The sequence below is a fragment of the Maylandia zebra genome, linkage group LG18, assembly GCF_041146795.1.
Source record: "Maylandia zebra isolate NMK-2024a linkage group LG18, Mzebra_GT3a, whole genome shotgun sequence".
Taxonomy (NCBI): Eukaryota; Metazoa; Chordata; class Actinopteri; order Cichliformes; family Cichlidae; genus Maylandia; species Maylandia zebra.
This window is the reverse complement of record NC_135184.1, coordinates 16,253,270-16,279,466: the sequence shown is the minus strand read 5'-3', so window position 1 is coordinate 16,279,466 and position 26,197 is coordinate 16,253,270. Positions and strand designations below refer to the sequence as shown.

The 26,197-nt window shown below is 38.9% G+C and overlaps 2 protein-coding genes across 5 annotated transcripts in view; both read right to left on the bottom strand.

Moving 5' to 3' along the window:
• pcmtd1 (protein-L-isoaspartate (D-aspartate) O-methyltransferase domain containing 1) overlaps positions 1-2,842 on the bottom strand; it is a 22,959-nt gene extending 20,117 nt beyond the window's left edge. Inside the window, exon 1 of the mRNA XM_004542801.4 lies at positions 2,650-2,842. The gene's annotated coding sequence lies outside the window, so the exon portion shown is untranslated. The remainder of the gene's footprint in view (positions 1-2,649) is intronic.
• Positions 2,843-11,534: 8,692 nt separating this feature from the next.
• Positions 11,535-26,197, bottom strand: part of st18 (ST18 C2H2C-type zinc finger transcription factor) — a 41,075-nt gene continuing 26,412 nt past the window's right edge. For 3 of the 4 annotated variants that reach the window (XM_023154645.3, XM_023154646.3, XM_023154647.3), the window contains 17 exons: positions 24,561-25,271; positions 23,739-23,873; positions 22,744-22,834; positions 22,556-22,648; positions 21,815-22,023; positions 21,330-21,529; positions 19,215-19,460; positions 18,062-18,174; positions 17,394-17,456; positions 17,013-17,081; positions 16,683-16,745; positions 16,265-16,345; positions 14,599-14,820; positions 14,357-14,445; positions 14,101-14,204; positions 13,856-14,002; positions 11,535-13,716 (listed from right to left, as the gene is read on the bottom strand). In XM_023154645.3, the coding sequence (XP_023010413.2) occupies positions 13,576-13,716; positions 13,856-14,002; positions 14,101-14,204; positions 14,357-14,445; positions 14,599-14,820; positions 16,265-16,345; positions 16,683-16,745; positions 17,013-17,081; positions 17,394-17,456; positions 18,062-18,174; positions 19,215-19,460; positions 21,330-21,529; positions 21,815-22,023; positions 22,556-22,648; positions 22,744-22,834; positions 23,739-23,873; positions 24,561-25,271 (2,777 nt within the window). In that variant the 3' untranslated portion in view covers positions 11,535-13,575. The remainder of the gene's footprint in view (positions 13,717-13,855; positions 14,003-14,100; positions 14,205-14,356; positions 14,446-14,598; positions 14,821-16,264; positions 16,346-16,682; positions 16,746-17,012; positions 17,082-17,393; positions 17,457-18,061; positions 18,175-19,214; positions 19,461-21,329; positions 21,530-21,814; positions 22,024-22,555; positions 22,649-22,743; positions 22,835-23,738; positions 23,874-24,560; positions 25,272-26,197) is intronic. The other variant, XM_004542803.3, reaches the window with a different exon arrangement.

The following is a 26,197-nucleotide window of genomic DNA, read 5'->3' as shown; positions in this document are numbered from 1 at the left end:
GGCTTTGAGATCCTGATGTTTCAGTGGATACCACCCATGTCTATATTCAAGTAACAGATCTGGCGGTACATCGAGTTAAACCAGAGTTCTCCCTCTCGCCTCTGGTACCAGGGGCATTGGAGTGGAACAGGTTTATTGTTTAATTACTTTGTGTAGCATTAATGGCCATTAGGGAGGTTTTCATTAGTAGGAAAAGCTGTAAAACTTATGAAAATACAGTTAAAAGACCAAAGTTTATGCTTGTGCTTGTTGTGGTAAGCAGCACATCAAACAAGTTAAGAATTATAAATGGCTTCAAGCGCAAATGCAGATACTGAGCGATGGCCTGCTGGTACAGTTAAGGTGAAGTTCAAACTTTTGTAGTCCTTCATTATTCCATCTACCTTGTGCAATGTACAAGTACCACTGGCAGCAAGACAACCGCAGAACATGATGTTACCACCACCGTGCTTGACAGTTGCTACAGTGTTCTTAGGTTTGAAAGCGTCACTTTTACTTCTCCAAACATGCCTCTTGTCGTGGTGATCAAATACTTGAATCTTTGTTTTATCTGACCATAAAACTTTTCTCCAAGCATTTGCCTTGTCGATGTGGGCAGCTGCAAATTTCAGTCAAGCTTGAAGGTGTTGATTTTAGAGTAGGGGCTTCTTTCTTGGTCTGCACCCTCTCCGTCCATTGATGATGTAAAACTCATTTCACTGTGGACAGTGACACTCGGGTTTGAGCAGTTTCCAGTTTGTGACAGGCTGCATCCTTGGTGGTTCCTGGGTTGTTCCTGAAAACCCTAACCTATTTCCTCTCATCGCAGCAACACTGGTACATTTTCATCCTTGGTGCAGGTGTGAACTCAGTAATCGCACTTCGTTGCGGACCAAAACAACTATATCGAGGGTATGTTATAGTGTATTTATATTTAAGCTGTGTGTATACTTCTGACCTTATGGATAAGAGAAAATTAAAAACAAATGTAAACCAATTTGTGTTTTTTTTAAAGTTGTTACATGTGCGCTGTGCAATCGCTCCATCCTGGAAAAAGAACAGTTGAAAGAAATCACTAAAAGCCCCAAATTATTTTTAACAGTCGCACCTGTATGCAAACTTCTGACCACAACTTTAAAATAAGACAGGGGCGTAATTTCCAGGGGGGTTATGACCCCCCCTCCCCCCAATAATCAGACCCAACCAATATAACCCCCTCCCAATAAAAATTATGAATTATCTTGCAATTATTTTGCTGGTAATAACTGAAATGAGTGAAGAAAATCAACAGACTATTTATGCATGTTTAATCATCTGGGAATTTACCCAGATTTATTTATTTATTTAGACAGAGATCTTGACCCCCCAATGTTCAGCACAAAGTTACGCCGATGAAATAAGATGAGGTTTATGGCAAGGGCTTAGCCTAAAGGTTTCCATTTTCTGGTCCCTTGCTCATATAAGTATTAAGTTAATAATCATGAGGTTATTTGATAAGATAGTTGCAGTCATACTCATCAGAATTCAGAAAAAAATACTTTAGTTTTTAAGTTGTGGTGCTTGTATATCTATATAGGTATCACAACCTACATATATTTGGTTTTTTTAGCCTGTTGAATGGACTAAGATATGATCAGTGACACCTCCCCAGCGAGGTGCTGTTTATGGGAGGAATGCAGTCCCCAGGTTTGCGCCGTTTTCTGGTCTCTCGGTTTTTACATGCAATGGTGTACACAGATGTTCCCCAAATTACCACAACTGACACCTGGTGAAGCCAATCCGCGCGCAACCTGGTCACGTGTTCGCGGTTGCCACACAGACCGCAGCTCGTCAGCCAATCAGCGGCCAGTCAGACTTTCTTCGCACTGCGTGTGACGATGGGGCAAAACAACAACAACGGCGTTTTCATGAAACCCTGTCAAGCGTTATTAATCACGGCTCACCCTCAATCAAAGCCGTCCGCACCTGTGAGAAACATACGCCAAGCACTTATTAAAGCAGCTGTCAAACAGCGAGAGGCTGTGGTGTGTTTGAGGCTTTCATGCAGCTTTTGTTCCCACTTGTCGACCAAAACGCAGTTGCTGGCCAGCTCTCTGCAGTGCGATTAACCCCAGTCTTTAACAGCAACTAGCTAAACCGGTTTGGTAAGGAGAGGATAAAATATCAGACTCGTGTAGCATAACAGAAATATTCTCACAGGAAAAAAAACGATCATAAATCAGAGATCTTTCGGAGTATAATTTCGCCCGAGAAAGCTCGCACTTCTGTTAGAAAAGTCACCCCAGGCCCACTCACAGCTTTAGCGTGTGCGCTCCTCAACATAGAAATAAAGCAGAATACGAATTTAGATGTGAAATTATGTGTTCCAGGTAGAACCTGAGGGTTTGAGTTATCATTCAGTGCAACACAACGCTATGCGAGTTGCAGTTAAAGCGGGCTAACGTTAGCTTTTTGTGGGCCTGAGTGCGCCATCACTAAAAACAGACAAAGCAGGTTAGGTAAGCTCGCCTCTTTATCCTGCCGTTACACAGTTAGCAAACACACAGCGCAGCTACTTAACAGTGTCACACCACGAAAAGCTAATACAGCTGCCAACGACAACACAAAGCGTGTAACTCTTACACAAACAGCCGCTGGCTAAATAACGAAATCCAAATAAGAAATACTCACAATGCCGTGTCGCATTTACTCATTCCTCGTAAAGTGCTGTTCAGTGCGACGGTCAGTGACAGCTACTTTCACACACCAGCAGCTTCTTCAATTCGTTAAGTACTAGTTTACTGCGCTAACTAACCAGCTGGTTGGTTGGAGAGATAAAGTAGCAACAGCAAGCAGTTGTGTCGAAGTGGAAGAAGAAAGAAACAGCTGAGAAGAGGATGTAAACACAGGTCACGTGGTTTTAAAACGTCGTTAGAAGGAAGCACTGTTGCTCTCGCTGCTATCTATGCTATCTGTTTATCTTTGCAAAACCAACTGGGATTTTGTTTTATTAGTGTTTGTGTGCGCGTTTAAATTATGTTTGTTTACCTTTATTTCACCAGGACGTTGCGCTCAAATCAAAGTTCTTCTAGAAGAGAGACGTATTCGAGGTATAGTAGCAGCACAAATTTAGTATATTATAAATGCAACAAAATACAACTTATGCAAGATACACAACATCAAATCTCCTAGTGCATCTCACAAATGTAGAATGTCGTGAAAAAAGTTGTTTTGCTTCACATTTTTATTTAAAAAAAAGTCTATATTTAATACATATAAAGCAGAGTATTTTAAAGTTTTTGCTGTTTTAATTTTAAATATTATGGCTGGTGAAACTCAGAAATTCAGTATCTCAGATTTTTAGAATATTTCATCATGGTTTTGAGCAAAAAGTAGTGTGCAAAGGTTTTGAGTCACTTTTCACCTTTCTTTGTATTTTACTTCCAAAAAGCTGATTTTAAATAACAGTTCTTTGGGTTTTCTAGAGGTCTTCCAAACTTTAAACAAGCATAATTTTAAGAAGAATATTTTTTGTTTTTTGTTTCTTTGTTGAGTCGCTTGACCCTGACCTATGAACCAAGCATTAAAAAGTACCTTACCAAAGGGAAGAACCGGTGTTGTTTACACATAACAGATGACTTAGCAAATAAACAATTTTAAATGGCATTTTTAGGCATTTTGTTGCTAGCAGCTTGTCACAAAAATCGTTTGTTCAAATTTCTTTAGTTGAATCTATGGAAAATGCCAGAGATAAACTGTGTCAAATTTTGTTATCATTTTTGCACCAACAAGGTGAATCCCAAAGTGCTATGTGCAGAAAACTTGGCATATCTTAGCATGGTGTGCAATGCCTCCCTAAAATATTGAGGAAACTGGACATGTCGAGAACAAAAGAAGTAACAGGCCTAAAAAATGCATCAGAGTGTCTGAAAGTCGTGTGCTTAAAAAAAAAAAAAAAACAATTAGCAAAGACACAGCACCTCAGAGATGGTAAATGTAGTCTTCCAGTCAATGATTCTTGTACAGCACTTTTCTGCTCTAGCACTTAGTGCTTTACACAACATGCACTCATTGACACATGTGCTTTTTTCCTTAACACTTCTGACTTTCCATCTAACAATTACACACATTGATACTTTTATATAAGTAATATATCAGAGAGCAACTTGAGGTTCAGTATCTTCCCCAAGGATACTTGGGCATGCAGACTGGAGCAGCCAAGGACTGGACCACAACCCTTCCAGTTAGTAGGTGTCCTGCTCTACCTCTTGAGCTACAGACACCCCTTCTGGGGTGCAGCTGTTCATTCAGCTGTTCCAGTTCACTGAAGCCCGCTCAGAAATGGTCTCATTTCAAGAATGGCTGTCAAGAAGCCATTCTCAATGAGGGGAAAGGGGAGAAAATGCTGTTATATGCCAGATCACATGAGAACTGATCTGAAAATAAGAATCCAAATTTAAATGTTTTGGTTCAAATTGTCATCAATATGTACAAAGGAAGTCAGGTAGAGATAAAACAGTATCTACAATCATCTGTAAAACATGATGGAGGCGGGATCATCTTGACAGAGTTTAGGCTGTGTTGAAGAATAAATGTGGTCATACTAATTATTGATGTTCAAGCTCATTAGAATTGTACAACCTCCGTTTTTGTCTTAAATGCTGTATTTCCATGTTTGTTTGTACATGTTTCAATAAATCCCAGCACCTATTTCCCATTTTCTTAATATAATATAAAAATATAAAAGATCTTAAATTTAAAGAAATGAGAGGTGACACTGGAGTTTTGCTTTGTGTCTTTCAGTTTAGTTTATTAGACACAACCACAATCATAGGGAAGACTGCTGATTGACAGTTGTCAAGATGAAAATCCACAACAACCTCCACAAAGAGGTTAGGCCACAGAAGGTCAGTGCTGAAGAGGCTAGCTGTTTGCAGTGTGATGTATTGAAGCGTAATAATAGAAGGTTGCCTGGAAGGGAAAAGTGTGATAGTAACAGAGATGATCGCAGCCCAGAGAGAATTGTCAGGACAAGTCAACTGAAGAGCTTGGGCTTTACAAGGAGTGGACTGAGGCTGTTGTCAGTGCATCAAGCGCTACCACGCACAGACATCTGCAGGAAAGGATATCCAATGTTGCATTCCTAATATCAGGCCATGGCTGAACCAGTGACATCAGCAGCAGCATCTGACCCTGGTGAGGAGAGAAAGAACTGGACTGCTGCCCAGTGGTCCAAAGGTTTCAGATGAAAGTAAGTTTTAAACACAATTTAGAGTCTGGAGGAAGACTGGGACAGAATCCAAGGTGTTTTAAGTCCAGTGTGACATTTCTGCAATCTGTGATGATTAGGGGTGCCGTGTCACCTGCTGGTGGTGGTGATGGTTGGTCAGCTGTGTTTTATCAAGTCCAAAGTCAACACAGCCCTCTACCAAGAGCTTTCAGACCACTTCTTGCTTCCATCTGCTGACAACATTTATGGAGATGATGATTTCCTTTTCCAACTGGACTTAGCACCTGCCCACAGTGCCAAAACTAGTAATAAATGGTGTGGCATGTCTGATTGGGCAGCCAACTTTTCTGACCTGAATCCCACAGAGAATCTATGATTTCTGTTGAGTACTGTGAGTACCGATGATGAGAATCACCCAGCCCAGAAAAACAGAGGATCTCAAGGCTGCTATCAGACCAACACCTCAGCAGTGCTGGAACCTGATCCCCTCCACGCTACGCCTCATTGATGCAGCACTTCATCAAAGAGGTCATAATCAAGTATTGAGCATATAAAATGAGCATGCTTTCCAGAAGTTCTATTCTAAATCCTTTTTTGATCTATCTTAAGAAATATAGCTAAATATCTTGAGCTACAAACCATAATAATCAAATTAAATTTAAAGCAAAAAAGGTTGAAATGTTTACATTTACATGCAATAAATATAAAACATATTAAAGTTTATCTTTTAGAAATAAATTAGGAAAAAAGAACTTATTTAGATGCACTAGTAATGCACAAATACCCCTGACAAAAACAATCACCACACTGATTATGATGCCTTTAAATTCACTAATAGATATAAGCAAAACATATCTAAGGTTAGGTCTATTTGAAATCGTGGCATTATGGTGCAGTGGTTGGCACGGTCACCAAACAGCTAGAGGATTCTTGGCTGAGGCTTTTCTGGGTGGAGGGTTCAGGTTTTACCTGGACCTTGTGTGGATTCTCTCCGGCTACTATACCTTCCTCCCACAATCGAGGTGCATGCATGCTAGTTTAATTGGTAATGCTAAACTGCTCTGTAATAGATTAGCGACCTGTAAATGGTGAACCCTGCCATTCGCCCTTTGACGACAGAGACAGGCTGCAGACCCACCCCCGTGACCCCGAATGGAGAGGCTGTTCAGAAAATGAACGGCTGGATGGATTTATGGTTATGAAAATCAACGGATCTTTCTGGAAAGTATTCCATGTCCAAGTAAGAAAACACTGTTTTCCCCAGATCCGTCATGCTTTATATTAAAATGACTTTTATCCTTTTTACGTGACAAAGAAAACTAATCACCTTCAATGTTTATTTTTTAATTAGTTCTATGTAGCTGCCTGTAGTGTTTTCACAAGTGTCTGTGTATGTAGTTTCTGGAGGTGTTTCAGACTCAGGTGTTGTATAATTGGTAGATTATACCAAGGACTTCATAGAAAGAGTCCTAAAGCCTCCAATCATAGCCAGGCTCCAACATTATAGGAAACTGATATATATATATATATATATATATATTCCTCTCCTCGTGCCCTTATAAAAGGAATCAGATATCAAAGTCGATAGAAAAAAATCTATTATCTAAAAAGTCTGACACACTTCTTTGCCCCAGACAGCAAGAAATCTATCATTTATTACACCTCGCGAAAATGAGCTTTTCCCCTTATCATCACTAATTATCGCCATCACTCATGTTAAATTGGTTATAACTTCTTTTTTCTTTTCAGCTTTAAATTTTCAAAACCAGATAAGATGCTCGTGTAATATATGAGATATACTTTCTATTACATAAGAAACTTACTGTAAGCTACATCCCATAGCCTAATGTGCATTACAGCAATATAATTTCCATCGATGTTTTGATCTTAAAGCATGTAAGTTACACTCATGATACACTGTTCTTGTTCATTACCGTGACTTTAACGGAAGAATCTAAACTTAGAAAGATCCTGGAAAGCTCCACACACCTTCTAACCTCACACAGCTCCCTTAAGAGGAGCTCCCTTAATATGCAGGCCTAAATTTAGCCTGCAGATGGTTTCTGGCCTGTTGGGGAAGTGTGTGGGAGTGGAAGGTCCTCAGGTTTAATAAGGAAGCAGTTGTGGTCAGCAGACACACATGAGTCTAAAGTCTGCTCTCTCTAAACACGCTTTGTATTGTACTAAGGTTTTACTTCCCATAGTAGGATGCTTGTCTCTTTGTAATGTTTTAGACTGTGGAAAGCATGCAGTCAGATCAACAAAGTTGATGTAAAATTGTTTTTCTTAACAAAGGAAATAATCTGTGATCATCCACTTCAGTTGTCTTCTGTCGTCTTTCAGATCTTTTGGCACTGCTGAGCTGGTCAGTGAATTCATTCTTGTCGAGACTGAACCAGATAGTTGATTTGGCCACTTCTGAAGTTGTTGCTCTCTCTGTGGTAGGTTTATTTTAATTTTTCAACCTAATGATGATCTCCATCACTTATTACTTACTTTGGGTTTCCTGTTAAGAATTCCAGTGAAGAGCTACAAAACACAAGTTTGACACATTATCTTCAAATATTATTTCTGCTTTAATTTACATAAAATATTGGAAGACCAGCACTCACCTGACCATGACACCACTGTCCATTTATATTTGAGCCTCTGAACATGGGAACTTAAACAGTTAATGCAGTGCATTTCTTAGACCCCTTGACCTAAAAATTGTTGTTTCACTTTTGGGCTTAACTCTATGTTTTTATTGTCTTTGCTCAGGCTGGGATCCACCTGTTTGTTTATTTTTCAATTAACAGTAAGCAAAAAGTGGCAATATCTGCGGCCGCAGGTCGTGTGAGGAAGAGAGAGAACCCAATATCAGATTACGCAGGACAACAGGAACCAGTAAACAAAAACGAACCATTTATTAAAGTTGATACAAAACAAGGAAAAACCAAAATGAACTGAGAACCTAAAGTGGGAAATACTAAAAATACGAAACTTGAGAGACACAAGGGCAAACGAGTAGACACTCCGACAAGGGACACGGAGAGACTGAGACAATATATACACAAGCTGGGAAACACAGTGGGAACAAATTAGACATAACAAGTAAGAGAAGGAAACTGATCGTAAAACACAAGAGACAAGGACTATCAAAATAAAACAGGAAACGCACTGAAATGCAGACTAAGACACACAACTTGATGCAGGGAAAGAGTGAGAGGGCACAAGAGAGGGCGAGAGAGATGGACAGAGAGCAAGGGACAGAGAGAGAGAGAGAGCGACACAGGAAGGTAAATAAACAGAGACGAGACTCTGAGGAAAAGACAGAAAGAGGGGAGCGCTAAAGGAAACCGGAGAACCTAAAATAACCCTGAATCAGATAAATAGCATAATGAGAAAACTCATAAGAAAAAACTAAACTAGAAAATGTAACCCACTCTTCACGATCAAAGCAATAATAAATTAATAAGATTCGCAAAGTCCAGAATACCAAACACTGGGTCAAAGACCTGGAACCATGAAAAAAATAGTAGATTTCCCCTGATTTTACATAAAATAGAAATAAAAAATAACAGAATATATTTAAAGACATGATCTGGTTGGACTCTGCTGAATTTACTTTCTGTTACTGTGGTGCAAGCTCCTTCACTCCTGCAGATGCTCGTCTTTTGTGTAGAAATTGTGTACTTTCTCAGTCAGTGATTTAATTATATAGCAGGAGGTATTGATCTCCAATTACACAACCACAAATTATTAAAAGTACAAAATACACAAGGAAGCTGAGTCTCTAATTTGGGTTCATTCGAGGGTCTTTAGTAATTGAATACCTCATACAGGATCATTAGTCATGTCACTCATGGGCCACTCAATAGGCCTGACTAGTAAATCAAACAACGTTTCCATTAAGAGCATGTTTTTAGCATCATGATTTGTGTCTGCAGCTCGCGATTTTAGTGATACTGTGCACAGCAGTGTGATCATCCTAGAAAGTGTTTACTAGCAACAGTGTTCCCACACGTCTTCTCCACATACACACAATCCTTGTAAATTTTATACTCACTTCAAACCGACTGTAGTGTACGTAGCCATCAAGAGGCTTTAGATATCTGCCACGTTCTCGCAGTTTACACACAACATGTCCTTTACAGGAAGACGGCGCCTTGTGTGGTGTGACAGGAAATGTGTTTGCATGCACTGTGTGTGTGTGTCTGTCTGCATGCCTACCTCAAACTTTGTATGTGGTTTTCTCCCACCACATATTGAACTTTGGTTTTATACTTTAGCTCATATTTCTTTTACTGGTGCAGCATAAGCGTACATATGATGGTTTTTATTTTTAAACAAGGACATTTCAATATGGAAGGCATTTTAGATATAAACTCTGATCCATCTAACTGATAGTAATCACAGTAAACAGTAAATGGACTGGTACTTATTTAGCGCGTTTCTACTATAACTGAGCACCCAAAGTGTTTTTAACTACAAGCCTCATCCACACTTTCATACAAGGACTTTTTTCTCTACCTAAGCACCTTCTTACCCGCTTACACTGCAATGGATGCATAAGGAGCAGCTTGGGGTTCAGTATCTTGCAGAACAACACTACAGGGACAGACTAGAGTAGCTGGGAATCGAACCATTGACCTTCTGACGATAGACAACCCGCTTTGTCTCCTGTGCCTAAATGCTGGAATTAACTTTACTTTAGCAATAGAAAATAAAATAATAATAGTGATGATGATGATGGTTTGGGTAAAATTTAAAAGTAAAGTCCAATAATATTGACACTGAAGTTGAAAAATAGTGACAGTGATTTTGTCATTTAAATTTTTTTTTTTTTACTTGCCTATTTTACGTTTTACTTACTTATATTTTTATTTTTCTGTTGCATGATTAAAGTTTTTAGGAATGATCAGGTCCTATTTCGGTCTCAAGGCCTTCCTCTTTGTCTTGTTTTTAGTAATCAAAAAAGTGACATTCTTAAATGTACATTATTTCATTAAAGTTGCATTTTGTTTTTGTTTTTGTTTTGTTATCATTATTATTATTATTTTTTAATTGAAGAGTTTTCTGTTTAGGGTGGCACGACGGTGCACTGGTTAGCACTGTCACCTCACTGTAAGAAAATCTTGTGTTCAAAGAAAGCTGATGTTGTCTCTGGGTTTTCCCACAGTCTAAAGACATGCATGTTAGGCTAAACGGGGATACTAAAGGTGTGAATGTAAGCATGAAGGGTTGTCTGTCTGTCTATGTTGGACCTGTGACAGACTGGCAACGTGTCCAAGATGTACCCAGCCTCTCACCCTATGATAGCCTTTTAATTACAGCAATCCAGCAGGTATTCTTCCTGAAGTCCACAAAACATTTTACACTGTTTCAGTGGACCATAACAACTTTCATAATGTCGCATTTATGTGACAAAAAGGGGATCCACACAAAAGGTTTACTTGAACAATAGATAATTGTTCAAACATAAGCTAACCAAGACATAAAACATCAAATGGGGTGGATGCCAAGTGCAGTGGAAGAGCGAGATTGACCAGTTTTTCTGATCCAGGTGTTATAACCTGGAAAGCCCAGGCGGGTTGCATTAGCTGAGGTCTCCCTTATGCCAGCCACTCACCATTATAAACAGGCCAGGACTTTCATCGAGACAACAGGAGGGCTGTCACAGCAATGACACAACTCTATTAAAATAATTACATCTCTGTTTAATAAAAGGCTGACTCTTGGTCCAGATGGATAACCTTGATATTTTCCTTTTTTTTGTGTAGCTGGCTATTTCGATAATTGATTGGCCTTTTATGTTGTTTTTAAAGTAAAACTGAATTAATGTAAGTTATGAAGTGTGAAGATGTGTGTTTTTGTGCTTTGGATTGTTGGTCAGACAATAAAAGCAATGGATGATGTCACATTTGGTTAAAGGAAATGCATTTTTCACCTGTTTTTGTTTTTACATTTTATACACTATACTAAACAAATAATTGAATATTGGGGGCGTTTCTTCAATAATGATCACTAGTTGCATCTCTAAGCTGAACATATGGGACATTATTGAGGTCTACAGTGTTTTTCATTGGTAGGATTGGCATGTAGCAAAGATACATATCTGTACTTGAACCTGTGGCAGTCAACAGCTAAAAGCTCTAAAGCCATGATATCCCTTTATTTTCATTTTAGCCCCAAATGGCACAAAAACTGCACACAGAGAACTGCCAGCGTCTGCTGATCCAGTCCCTGTTTTTCACCACTAGGTGATGCTAATGCATCGTGAAAGCTGACGCCTGCTGACTTATTGGGGAGGAAAACGGGATGCAGTCAATTCACGGTGGACTCAAAACGTTTGAGAAACCACACAACCATTTGAAAAGTTTATTTCTACCATACACAAACTGTACAACACAGCGCATATCTTTATTATGAAATATTAAAAGTAATAGGAAGTTTAAATTTACAAACTACCTTAACTGAAAAAAGCATTACATTTTAATGTAAAAGAAAAGAAAAATACAGTACAATTTCATATCATACTAATATCGTTCCACAAAAAAGCATTTCACATTACAAAACATCAAATACTAACAGGGAAAAAAATAAATATTATTCACAAAACTTCCTGAGCAAACAATGTGTGGTATAGGAATTACATATAAGAAGTTACAAAGAAAAAGATCGTTAGATTTAAAGACTGTGATTCAGTTTTTAAAAGATTAAAATTGTTTAAAATGTGTCGAGTATTTGGATAAAACAGGGTCTTGTTTTTCTGTAATTTGGCTCTTCTGCTGTTACATTTTCATCTTCAAAATGTCCTAGGCTACATGTTGTTGATGTCTTTTTGCAGAAATTAAAAGAAATGTATTGCTGAAATGGATAGCTCTCTTTTTTTTATTATCTGGGGATTAACCAGCCGGTCCTTTTCTTTTATCAAAGGTCAGTATGGGCAACTAAAAACACAAAATAACTCATATACAAAAGTGCAATTGATGCAAACAAACAACTGATTAGCCAACAACTATCATTTTTCTATATTTTTTTTATTTTTTTGCTTGTAATGATTGAAACTAAAATGCAGGTTGCAGTGGTCGTCAGCTCGGTTTTGAAATAGCTACTATTCAAATCTGCCCAAGGATGTTCAAACTGTAAGACTGGCTGAAATGTTAAGGCCTTTAAGCAGATTAAGAGATATCCACTCCTTCTTATTTGCCCCCTCTCTGCGCTATCAAAGAAAACAAAACAAAACAAATTAACACCAGACTTTCAATCTCAGTCATGATATTTCAAAACCTGACTCTGAGATTACAGCTACTGAGACAACGGCTTTCAAACAGTCATCAGGAACGTTTCCGCCTATGAAAATAATTGTACTGTATATTAAATCAGACACCATTCACATAATACTGTCCTACCACAAAACATAGTACTTGTATATTTTTATGGATTCATATACATTTAGGCACATACTATATGCACACTAAAAGTGTGCACAGAAGGCAGTTTAATATCTATATTTTTTCGTTTTGTTTTTTAAAAAAAAGAAAGACATCTTGACAAAGTGATCGTTTTGATTTTTGTTGCACTCTTTTTGTGGTCACACTATGCAAAGCAGTATCCGACATTCAGTTCACAGAATGATGTTGCATTTTTGCTCAGTGTCACCTCCTCATTGCATTCAGCTGTTATTGGTTGAGTAGAAAAAGGTACAGTACATTTGCATTGCAATTTCTTTTTTTTCTTTTAAATCTTGGTGTTCACTTTGTCTTACCATACATTCAGTCTCCAATAAGGAAAGAAAGCAATGCTTAAAAACATTGATGCTTAGTAGTTTTGGTAGGTTTTCACTTTGAAGGGAGATTCAACTTATGTTCTAATAATAATAATAATAATAATGATAATAATAATAATACTAACAATAATATAGGTTTTTCAACACTAGGTGGCGAAAGTATGCCATGAAATTGGAATGTGCTTCTATGTAATTTACAATGTGCAGAAAGTCAAACTGATTTCTCAAATATTACGCATTTACAGTTTTTAGAAATAAATAAAAATCGAGGAAATAAATACACTGATGAACAAATATAGTAATAAATAGCAATAATATAAGAGTGACATGAACACATACAGATTAAAATCAAGCAAACCATACAAAATAATTAAGTGCAAGAGGGGTTAAAAAAACAAATCTCACCAGGATAAACATATCGAGTGAATGCAGAAACAGTAGAAGCATTACAAATCTGGCTGGTAATTTTCTCAGTGCAGTGTATTTACCAGAAAATGCCAAACACATTTCCGAAAGCCTTGTCTTATACATGCAGCCAAGCCAGCACTCTTCAGTAAAATAGAGCTATCTAGTGTCATTATCCCAAGTCAAAGAAACCTCTTGGTAGCTCCACAGCTTAAACATGGATGCCCTTAATAGCCTGTTTGATATTATCCAAGAGGGCCTTGCACTCTGGAGAGTATTCATGCTCCGAGTTGTTGTACATATCAGTTAATGTGTTCACATAGGCTTCAAAATTATGCTCACTGATGGGCCCCTGCAACAAAAACATGTTTGACTATTAGTGAAAACAGCACAGCAGAAATGACAATTTCAGGAAAATGATTATTTATTTTTTTCTGGACAGGTTAAACACTGTGAGCTGGAGTGGATACTGTGGTCAAGGCTTACTGTACCATTTGAGGCAGCTGAATGTCTGTTAGACTGTTAATAAGAGCTTGGCTTAGGTGAGCCAGCTCCTTCAGTAGGCTATCGTTGTGCTGTTCGATCATCTTGTTTTCCTCTTCAATTGTCTTCAGGTTACATTCCATAGAGGAGATCTGCTTTCGGGTACAAAACAACAGGGATCTCATCAAATTGAGCGGGCAAAGATCTCGCGCCTTTATTTTAACCAATGATTTTTGTGAGAGTAAATACTTACCTGGGTTTGGAGCTGCATCATGTCTGCTTCTATTTTCATGTTGGATTCGTTCAGTTCTTTTATTTCATGATCCAGATGTTGAATATCATCTTTGTTTTCAACACCTGGGTTAGAGGAGATAGTCTAATTTATCATGTTCCAGCAGAGATCACAGATTTTTTTTATTTTATTCATTCACTGGGTTTTTTTGTACCAGTATATGTGTCACTAATAGAAAAAAACTTGCCATGCCACACAAAATGTCAGAGTAGCTTACCACTGCTGGCTTTAAATTTGATAGTCATCATCTCTTCCTCGGAGTACTTTTTCTTGATATTTTGTGCGTTCAGCGGGCAACCGGACAAACTAGTTCAGCAGGCCATAAATGACAATTTTAGACAGGAGAAAATCACCGAAACTACTAAACTTTAACATCTTCAAGACTGTGGATAGAGTAAGACTGCAACATGTCGACTAGCGGTATTGTTTAGAGATAAAATGGAGGACAGGCGGCCTCACCTTCTGTGAGTGGCAAACACATTATTGGCATGTCCAAGGCCATTGCAGCCAGGCAAGGGACAATGGGGCAGTTCCTGTTTATTGGACTTCCAGGCAAAGGGCATCCCATTGATGGACGACTCCTTCTGTCTTTTGGCAGCGAGTGGACAACTGCCTGCACTGCGGTGGGATGTGTATTTTCCCGATATATGGCCCTGTCCGTCACATCCAATTACCGGACACCTACCGTAGTGACAAACAAAGAGGATGAGGCGCTGAAAACATGCATACACTACGGAAAAATCTAACTAGCTTGCATTTAATAACATTTGTTATTTTTTGTGGTACCCACTGAACAAAATCCATCCAGCTGCGCAAAAACAACAGCAACTGCTTTATTGTCAAACTGCAAAAAAAAAAAAAAAAAAAAAAATCTCTGGGACCATTAAAATAAAAAAAAATCTCTTTCAATAACTAGACCGGAAGATTTGTTAACCATTAAGTTGATTAATCCATCTAAATGCTGATTAAAAAATGAAGTTGCCAAAAACTAGAGATGGGCTATGAAAAATCACATTAACTGTAAGTAACTAATCCTCTAAACTTGAGTTTGAATGGGCCCTCTGTTCACTGTATACATTTACAGGTGGATGGTATTTGTGTTTGAAAACATAAGCACAACTCACATTGAATATCATTAAGAGTTTGTCAGTTGCATTTTCAGGCCTGTTTTCTGCAGGTCAGTAATGGAGTGACATGAATTACAGATAATTGTCATGTATCCCCTCATGCGAAAGAATGTAATTTGGAGGTGGCTAACCCTTTCCCTTATTGATAAAGGTGAAAGGTCACCTGAGATGATACAAATGGCACACATGCTGTGGAGTGCTGCTGCAAAAAGCCTGTTTCAGCATTTTGTTACTCAACAGCAAAGCAGCACTTAGAGGACAAAACAACACCGGTCCCATTACTTACATCTACCACAGGTAGGTAGCTTGATGCAAGGCACCCGGACAATGGAGGCATGCCATATGGCCCACTATTTACAATAATCTAGGGACATTTGCTACCCTCCCCCTTTCTCTTCCTTTCTCTCTTAATGTGTATGAGATCTATTCCAGTTTAATTCCTAAGCTCGTGCCCTTGCATTAGTAATTAAAAAAAAAAAAAAAATCAGTGTCCAGATGTATAAGTAAACAAGGGCTCATATATCAGACTTTGGATTTAAGCTGCAAATCAATTCCATTATATTTTTTTTCCAATAACACTTTAACAGACAACAGTGATTAAGCTCCAAATGAGTGCAATGCCATCACAGCCGGCAATTCAACATTTTCTTAATATACTATAATTATAAAGAAAGCACTCTGTGAAGAGTGATAAGCCAGATATCCCATTCAGAAAATAGAAAAAAAATACAAAAACCCTGGTGAAATCCTGCAGAAAAAAAACCATGTTACTAATCCTTTGAAAATAATTCACTAATGTTAGGACAAGAGAAGTATTATTTTCTTTGTTTAACTTAATGGCCTCCAGGTACTATACCCCCGGGCACAAAAGCATGACGCATTTTCCCAATGTTTTCTGTTGTTTTATTTTTAAAACAGAAAAAAAGCAAACAAAAAACAAACAAACATGACAGCATAGGATGAGCAAAAAAGAAAAAAGAAAGAAGAAAAAATCGTACTTAAGCTCTTGCTCATCTTTGTCATCCTTGTTTGGTGTGAGCTTCAAACCTCCTTTTCTGGCACGTGGACATCCTGACAAGCTGAAAATGGTTGGAGACAGTGAGTTAACTTGAAAGAATCTATTCATGAGGTACAATAAAGGCTGGAATTGTACAGGCAGCCGTGAGGTTTAGGAAGTTGCAATTTTTTCATGTTTTAAAAAAAAAAAAAAAGATAAGTTTTACTGCATTAGCACATATGTAGCTGAAATGTGCCTATAGATGGATAGACAGATAAAAAGGCAGTCAAATGAATCGAGAAAAACAAGAAATCAAAAAGTGCAGCGTGTTTTTAAAGTGAGACTTTCACCATCTGTTTGAATGCCATGCATCTGACAAATGTATTTCATGCTCAGTTGTGATGATTTCTCTCAGCTACCTTCTGTGCGAAGCATAGTTCCCAGTCACATGTCCAGATCCATCACAACCAGGTGTTGGGCACCTGCAGGTTGAGAGACACAGAGACCAGGTGCTTTTTACAGCAAAAGACTGGGAGCAGAGCTGGGGATTCATGCTAATATGCAGAAAAGTAGCACAAATAGAAAACAACTTCATGTTGAGTAAATGGAAATCATGCATAATGTGAAGTGAAAAGGGAAAGGAAAAGGAAAGGAAGGAAAACAAGATGACCCAAGCTGAAGCAAAAACAAGCTGCCTAGTTTAATGTGAAAAATCCTTTAGCAACAATAACAGTTTTCAGAACACATACTTTAGTTCCTGAGAGTTGGCTGCCATCAGTGATTTGAGTGTTTTGTCAGCGAGGGGACATCCAGACACACTAGAGAGGATAAAGAGCTAACAGTCATTTTAATTCACTCTTTGATCACGACTGAATTAAATAATCTTAATACAATGCACTGCATATTTATACAAAATTACTTTAAAAAAACACAATTCTGCTTGTTCGTCACGAGAAAGCTTTTTTGTGTCATCACATTTTTAGCACATGACATATGCTGCAAAAAACCCTACGAGCTACAAGTGACAAGTTTTCACTTGTAATAATCAACATAATTAAACAATAAGCATTGTTTCCCTTGTCTATATATCTGCTAGCTGGTACTAATGAGAGTGTAATTAATTACAGTACCTCCGATGTGATGCATAATTCCCCGTCACATGGCCACTGCCGTCACAGCCTGGGGTCGGACAGCTGCATGAGAACACAAAGCATTTAATACGCAGATTACTCCACTTCCCACAGACTTTCCCAAGCTTGAACTGAATCTTTCTTATACAGGGGGAACCTTTTTATGTTCATTAGAGAGAAAAAAAGAGTTAGTACAGCGGAAAGTTTAGTAGAAATTTTTCATTACATTGCTCAACATTCAGTTTAATAATGTCTCTGAATGTCACAGGGGAGGGGATCTGGTGGGGGGGGGGGGGGGGGGGGGGGGTGCTGTGCTGCGAAACTAGAGGATCCTACGTTTCTCGTGAGGAGACCCAGCAGAGCATGCACTCTAACTACAAAGAGTCAAGAGTTGTGTTAAGCTTAGGTCGGACATACGGGGAGAAAACTCACTTTTTAAATAGATACATTTCTTCTCCACATGAACCTGCAGACATACCAGTTACAATCATATGTAACAGTGAGTTTCATTCCAGTGTTTTGACCCACTATTGGAACAAATGTATGGTTTGGAGTGACACTTTTTCTTATTAATACTGACCATCTGCCAGCTAAAAGGAATGATCACATCACACGTGTCTGGCTCGATAAAGCTGCTGCGAGATGTTTTGCTGTTTAATCCCACATACCTCAGAAGCTCTTTCTTCGAATCCCGTAATGGCAGCTTGGCCTTGGAGCTTAACATGCTGCTATCTCCCTGGTAGTGTTGGTCTTCCAAGGAGACCTGATCATAATCCTCCTGCTGAGGCAGAAATAAAATAACAGCATGACCTTAACTGTCCGAAGTATCAGACATCACTCTGCAATGACCTGAAAGTGAATAATTAACAAAATCTCTGAATAATACTCTTAAAACAAGTCCTGGGGGTTGCGGTGCACGACGCAGACGAGATTACACTTGCAGTAGTAAACCACACATCCATTTAAAGTCATATTTAATCCACGTGTTGTTTGTGATGTACAAACTCGACGTATGGGCCTTCTTTTCTGTGCCATCACCAGATGTTGTGTGTGATGTAAAAGCAGGGCAAATTTGACAACTCTTAATACGTGGTACAAATGAATACCACCTGTGAGATCAAAAGAAACGAAACCTTTAGAGCCCAGATTAGACTCATTCAGACCCTCGGGCAATAGATAAGCACGTCCTCAGTGTAAATATAATTCATACATTTTATAGATTAACAGATTTGGCTCGAGCTTCTGCTTGGCCTTAGAACATGTCTCCATAAATGCTCTTAGAAACACTGCATGTCATTCAGCCTGGGGGCGAGGTCTACACTTGGATTTTTTTAAATTTTTTTAGGTAGGTTTAAGTTTATTTTTAGTCAAACTATTGAGCAAAACTGAGTAAATCTGGCAGCACTGATACATTTTTTGTTTGTTTTAATTCCTGTCGGTAAGGAAATGCTATGAAACAACAATCAAGGTGAAAATGAAATGGTAACACATATCAGGATACTAAATTCCTGAAAATTCATTTTTCCCCCCAGTTTCCTTACAAGATCTGTGTAATCTGGTGACAATGACAGAGAAACTGAAGAATTAAGAATTCAGCGGGTAGATTTTGGGAAATGACTGCAGACGGTATATTTAATAGCGAAATACATGAATAAAACACACACAAAAAAAGAACCTAATTAGTCCTGGAGGGAGTTCAGGCATTAACTTATTTGGTTTATTTTCTTATTTATATTTTGTCTCGCATATAAATTCATCGTTTGACCCGAACATTTCTGATTTGGATAATCCAAATCTTGTTTATTTTACTTCTTTTTTTACCTCTTTGTCCTGTAAAACGCGAGCTTTGCTGAAGTTGACAGGGATGGGGCTCTCCCAGCTGTCTCTCTCACACAGCGGCTGGTAGAAGGCGGGGCTGATGAGCACACTCCCACCTTTGGCCACAGCGGACTCAGGGGGAGACAGCAGGTCGTCGGGAGGCGTCCTGCTCTGGGCTTTTACGTTTTCCTTGCACTTCTTCATGCTCAGGTCCAGGGTGCCGTTTTCATCCACCTCTATGAGCATGTCCTAAAGACAACAAAGGTGAAATGCACAAAATCTGATGTGCTACAGAAGAGTACAATAAATCGGATGTGGCTTATGAAAACAAATAAGCCAGAGGATAAAATTAAAAGGCATTCTCTAATTACAGCCTCAGGAATGTAAATAAGACAGCACAATACCTCATTAATATGACAATGAGGCAATATGGCAGACTTGAACCCCAGTAACATTTCTCTGTAAACACGAAAACTGACTTGAAAAGCAGCGCAAACAAACAGTGTATTTAAATAATACATACGGTGGTTATCTCACACCAGACAAAGTACCAAACTAAGCCAGCGTTAATTCTGCTGAACACAAAAAAAAATATAATCACTGGTGTGTAGTTTTTCAGTGACAGCTGTGTCATCTGTTTTCTGGGACACACAACCAAGATGGCAGCTGGGGGGTGGCTGCTGGTTTTAGGTCATCATTATTATAGCAAAAATTAAAAAGCTTAATGTGGCATAAGTTTCCCCGCTGACAGATGTGTTTGTCGTTTTTGTGCTGAAACGCAATAGCATGATGACTTATGGCTGTTTTATGGTATTAAAAGTTGTACCTCATTAGATGTTAAAATCCTTTCCCATAAATGGAACCAATTATTCAATCCATATGTTTCATTAGACCCTATACATCATTATTTTTTGTAACAAAGAGAAGTGTGTGTGTGTGAGATCTTTCAAATTAATTAAAGGGGATAATTTTCATGAACACTGGATGAGGCCGTCCAGTTTAATTATCCAGCCATTTGATGGTGTGTGTACCTAATCAAAATAACATCACTGTAAAACTAAAGAATGCGCAGACTTTTTGTGATTTATTTTCCCTCTAACGTCAGCTGGAGCTAAAAACAAAGACTCTAAATCTATATGTGTTTTTTTCCATATAACTGACTAAATACGGCCTTTAAACGTGCAAAATTATTCCGTTTTCAGCGAGCGTTTTTCTGCATTTGATATTTCAAAGCGTATAAGTTAAAGCACCAGACGACATATCACACTCTAAATATGGCCCCCTTTTTTTCAGACTTGAAAGCTGTTCTTTATTTTGTACGTCTCTCCAAGACAACTAAGCTGTAAACGAGAACAGATGATTAACTTGCTAACACTGTTTTATTCATTCAGTGGGCTGGTACCTGGTACAGGGCCACATTCTCAGCTCAACAAGCTGGGAGACAAGGATCTGTGCTGTGTAGGTGTGGAAACCTTGAATCATCTACAGTACAGTGTGCATGTATGTAACCCACAGAATGCGATCAATATTAATCATGAAGTGACTTGGAAAAAAAGTTGACTACAATGCCATATTACAGATAATGACAGCAGAAGAGATTTTGGATCTATGCTCTTCTCCAAAAAGAGTTTGGATTTTGTGTGAATTAAACTTTTGCTATGTTAACTCCTTTATCTGATGGGCTTAATCCACTCAAATGCTTTTAAAGACTATCTGGTGTAGACACACAGCCTATGCTGGATCATATAACTAAGCAAAATATCCTCTGCCATCTGCAGCGGGCAAGATGCATTCTCAGACAACAGTTCAAGGTTTTTACATGCCAGCTGATGTCGAAACAAAATACAATACCACATGTTTTATTAAAAAAAAAAGGCGAGTAGTTGTAATTGAGAAAGAAGGCTGATTGTACTTCTTCTTTTGATGTGATTACACAAATTTTCATTTGTGTACATTAAAGCTTTATAGAGTGGAAACCTCCTTGTTTTTGTGCCACCAGAGTGCCAGGCTCTCTTTGCCAAATCCAGTCTTTTGATGTCTTCCCTTTTTATACACAAATCAGAGTTCCTTTAAAAATGACCACATTAAATACCTTTCCAAGTGGTCTAATTTGATTACCTTTGTGGAGGTTGCCAAGGGCCGGTCGGCGACAGCCTCCATGTTCTTCCGGTAGCGGGTGGAGAGGTTAAGGATGGCGGCTGTCGCTGCTGCGGCTTGGAGACCGTCTTCTTTTTTGAATTGACTCGGCGGGCTGTGTTGACCAGAGGTGGGCAGGCGGCCACCTGGAGCACCAAGGAAGCCAGGATACTGCTGAGGGGCTAAAAGACAAATAATTAGCAAATCATTTAGATATTGAGACACCAGGTGTTCAACCCAAACTTAAAAGTACCCAGAAAAAAGAGGAGATTTTTTGTTGTTGTTTTAGCATCAATCACAGATATTTAAATAAAGGGCAGTCTTTGCAAATATATACAATGTAGATCTGTGTCGTTTGTAGATAGAGGTTGTAATTAGTGGCTAAAAAAAAGCATCCACATTTATCCAACATCCTTATTTACAAGTGTTTTTTTGTTTGTTTTTTTCAAAAAATGTGTGAAACTTACAATCAGGGTAATGCATCATTTCTGGGTCCTGGTTGGTCCCCATCAGAGGCTGCTTGCCGAAGACTTGTGCATCAAAGCTGGCGTAATCAAAGCGAATTCTGCTGTACTTGTCCATGTCTTTTGTGAGGCTAGTTTGTAAGGCTGCTACCGGGTGAGAGAGCCTATAGTTCAGCTGGTTCATCTCGAATTTCTTTATTAGGCCGAGGGCTCTACGAGGAGGAAAACAGATGACAATAAAATGCTTTACCGTGGTAAAGAATCGCCTAGGAACTTGTGAGAAAGGTGCTTAGAAAGTTAATATAAAGCAGTAAAGAGCAGACATTGTTTTTAACCATTGAGGGATGCCAGTGCTTTTGTACACTCAGAGTCTGGGATCTGATGTGTGTTGTAGATCCACAGCCAGGTTGCCAGACTAATTAATATAGTAGGAGTGGGCATCCTGCCCATGATATATCCACAGGGAACAAAGAGTTCTGCTCTTTTATCATCTCTAATAGAGAGGAACTCACAGGGACCAGCAACCATTGCTTATGTCTGCTTGGAAAGCTCAAAATAGGCATGTTCTGCTGGGATTGCTGAATAAAAATATTCTACACCGCCCTTAACAGTAATAGTGTTTATCACTTTTTTGCATAACCTCAGTTATGTCTGTAGAACTTCAGTCCACTACAGAGCTCGCTGTAATTATTTTCCTGCATGTGACCACACTGAGAGCACTGAAAACGTCATGTGGCATAATACCTCGGTGAGCGGTCAGGTGTTTGTCTGCATTTCAGGCTCTCATCCTGAGGTTTGGAGACTTTCACTGCAGCAGCGATGGGGCAGCCTGAGAGACTGGTTGGGGAGGAAATCAAACACATTAGCCTAATACTGTAACTCATGTATAAACAGGGTGCAGAGTTTCTAATGGATTTCTCCTGTGGATGTACCTCCGGTGGGTGCTACGGTTGCTGTTGACATGGCCTCTTCCTGTGCACCCAGGCGTAGGACATTTGAGGACGTTCTCGTGCATCGCCAGGACTGAGGGGATGACAAAGAACAGACAGACATGACATAAGCTCAGATAAGCAAAGATAAACATTTCTAAATTAGCAACATGCGAGACATAATCAAGCTTAAAGATTAGGATGGTAAACACACAACGTATATATATGCCGAGCATTTTGGAAATAAAACAAATACATTTTCCTGCATTAAGTGAAGATTTATATAACCGGCACATTAGAGCCTACACAGCAAAGATCCTACAGAGACAGAAGAAGAAGAAAAAACACACACGCACACACAAACGGCTTTTCCAATTGTGAGGAATGCTGTAATGTGGCTGAAATGTAAATAGCTTAGTGCAAAGAGAGAGCGTAACAAGACAGCTGATTATATTCTTCAAAACAAACACGTCGTTAAAGGTCCGCTCTGTATCCTTAGAAACTTCTTTTCTGTACATATCCTCCAATTAGTTTGTTGGAGTTGTCTATTTATTTTTGAATACTGCGTTAGCTAGCCCTTTGATTTGCAAATACGGCCTCCAGTCTAAGAGCATGTGCTTTTTTGAAAAAGTTAATTACTTTTTCTGTTCCTTTTGTAACATTACTGTTTAATGTTGAATGTTTGTTGAGTTACATTGAAATGACTTAACAATCGCCAATGCGGGGGAAAAAAAAAAAAGAATTCAATATTCACACATTACAACACATTACGAGAAAAAGAGGGAGGGGGAGAGAGAAAATCCTTTAAGTTTATTTGAAAAGTTTTGTGCACGTCTTTGAATTCAGCTAAATGTATAAGCAGGCCTTTCTTGTTTTGGGCTCGTGCTAAGAGGATTTCAATTACCGTCGGCTGATTGTAAAATGTAAAACTGGTCGTTTTTGTGAGTGTAAACCATCCATTACACTGTTTGCACACACAGAACCGCTTAGTGACTTACTCTCTGGGGGGACTCGGACTTTATGAGGACACCCAGACAGACTCCTGTGATGAGGGTACAGGCCGGTGGCGTGACCAGTGCCATCACAGCCAGGAGTTGGACACTTTATATCCTTTTTATCTGCCCGTGGAGAATCTGTAGAGTCAATAAAGAAAGATTTTACAATAAAGAAAACACCATAACCACTAAGTGATGGCAAAATGAATGCAGCTACGCTGTCTTTAAGAGTAGAACTAAAGAAATATGAGTGTCATATTATATTGTATATATTGTTCTGAATGCATATTACACAAAGGTAAAGAAACTGAAATATCATGCAAAGTCAGCCTCTCTTTTTTTCACAATACCATCTATTAATCTGTCATTTTAGTTATGGCTGCAGTTTAACGGAGAGCATTCACTTCTTAATGCCCACCCATCGAAAGATTACATCTAGGATTACACATTTAGCTGCAGTCATTTGAAGAATCAGAGGGAAACATGAGAGGTACTTTAGGAGGATTTAAGACTTATGGTCATGGTTAAATATCCAGTTGATTCCTATCAAAATCCAATATTCTGAGTAGATGCAATTCCATCAGAAAATTTTGTTCTTTTTTTATTTTAGACTGTTTATTTATTACTTCACTTGTTGCCAAAATGTTTTTAGTCTTTAAGAGGATTTCCTCCCTCTGATTACCCCACCCCCCTAAAAGAAAATGCTTCTTTTATTCCTTTTAATGTTTTCTGAGCGCCCAATCATCCAAATCACAAGTGGTCCATCTGATTTAAACTGGATGAAACTGGATTTTTCTTTAGATCAACCTTTTTATTTCTTATTACCTTTTCCTCCATGATAGGTGAGTCTGCCGTCCATCTCCATCATTCTGTGGTGCCTCCTCTCGGTGGTCATCTGCTCCATGAGGAACCGGTCCATCTCTCTGTAGGCATGGTGCAGGACCTGCCTTTGCTCTGTCTGCAGAGCTATGGCCTGCTCCAGCAGGCTCAGGTTTACCCTCCCTCGGCTCATTTCAAGGCCTCTCTCGTGGAGGCCCAGAGCCCAGGCGTCTAGCCGAGGCGGCCTATCTGCCTCTGCTTCCCCTTCACTGTCCGCCTCCGTGGGGAGCAGCCTGTATCGTAAAGCTTCAGCCTGAAAAATGTTCGCTCTGCCCAGTGGACCACCTAATTCTAAGTGAGGCTCTTCTTTCACGTGCCCATTCCTGCCTGTAACATCTTCAGAGAGTCTGGAAGGACTGCAGTCTGAGCTGTTCACCTTGGCAGACAGAGCCAGAGGCTCCCACTCGGCTTCCCTCATGTCTCCATATTGACTCTGTGGCGAGGACGTACTGCTCATCCTGTCGTGACTTTGGTCTTCTTCATTATTAAGAAACTCCTCGTCATCTTCATCCATCAGAGGTTCAGATGTGTCCGGCTCACACTGTGGCGAGCCAACAGACGTAACTTCAGACCAGCCAAGGGAACTGCTGGACTTTGCTGCCACATCATGGCAGCCATTTTTGTTAGTCACTCCATTGACTGTGTTTAAGTTTCCATCTAAAACAATAAGACAACACTGATTATTCTACACGTTCAAGTCTTTGCATGCTGAACTTGCTCATTTGTGACCCTTTAGTCACATAGCATGATAAGAATTGTGCGCCCATGGTAATCTTCTGTAAATCCTTTTAAGGTTTTAGATTTTGTGTTACTTTTCTATGAAAAATATCTTGCGAAAAACATGTTTTTATAACCATTTATGGGATTTAAAAGAGTACATGATGCACTGGAAAGATAATCACAAGGTTGTCAGATTTCCAAGCAATTCCTCAAGCATATTTTAGATAACATACATAAACCTTCATTCTGCTAGTTCAACATGAAACCCAGACATGAGGAAGACAATTGTTTTTTCACTTTGTTGTTGTTTCCAATTGGAGCAACAACCCAATATAGATTTAGGACAAGATTATGAAAGGATTTACACAGTGTTGGGTGGAAAACATCAGTTTATAATTAGTTATGTGTATTTTAAAGTGCAAGCCAAGCAGCAACATGTTGTCATCCGAAAAACCGATTTGAAAAACATAATGTACATCTTGTTTCGAGGGATAAGAGCAAGAAAAGTGAAGAGGATTCCTGCAAACAGAGAATAGAGAAAATAGATAAAAGAGACAAATCTCTGTAAGATGGTGCTGTGTGTGTGGCAGAACCTGATTTAGGAAAAGCCAGCCATACACCGCACTCACAAAACTGATGATAATATTTGTTGGGTACAAACGGGAGCCCGCTTTGCCCACAAAAATGAGAGACTTAGTGAACTTGACCCAAACTTGCTGAAAATATGAAATCTTTGGCTTAATTTGATTAGATTAAAAAAAAAAGAGCCATTACAGCGCTTTAAAAAATAATAATTTTCAGGGCATTTACATGGAAAATTAATGGTTGTCAAAGTGTCAAAAGCTGAACTGAAAATAAAAAAA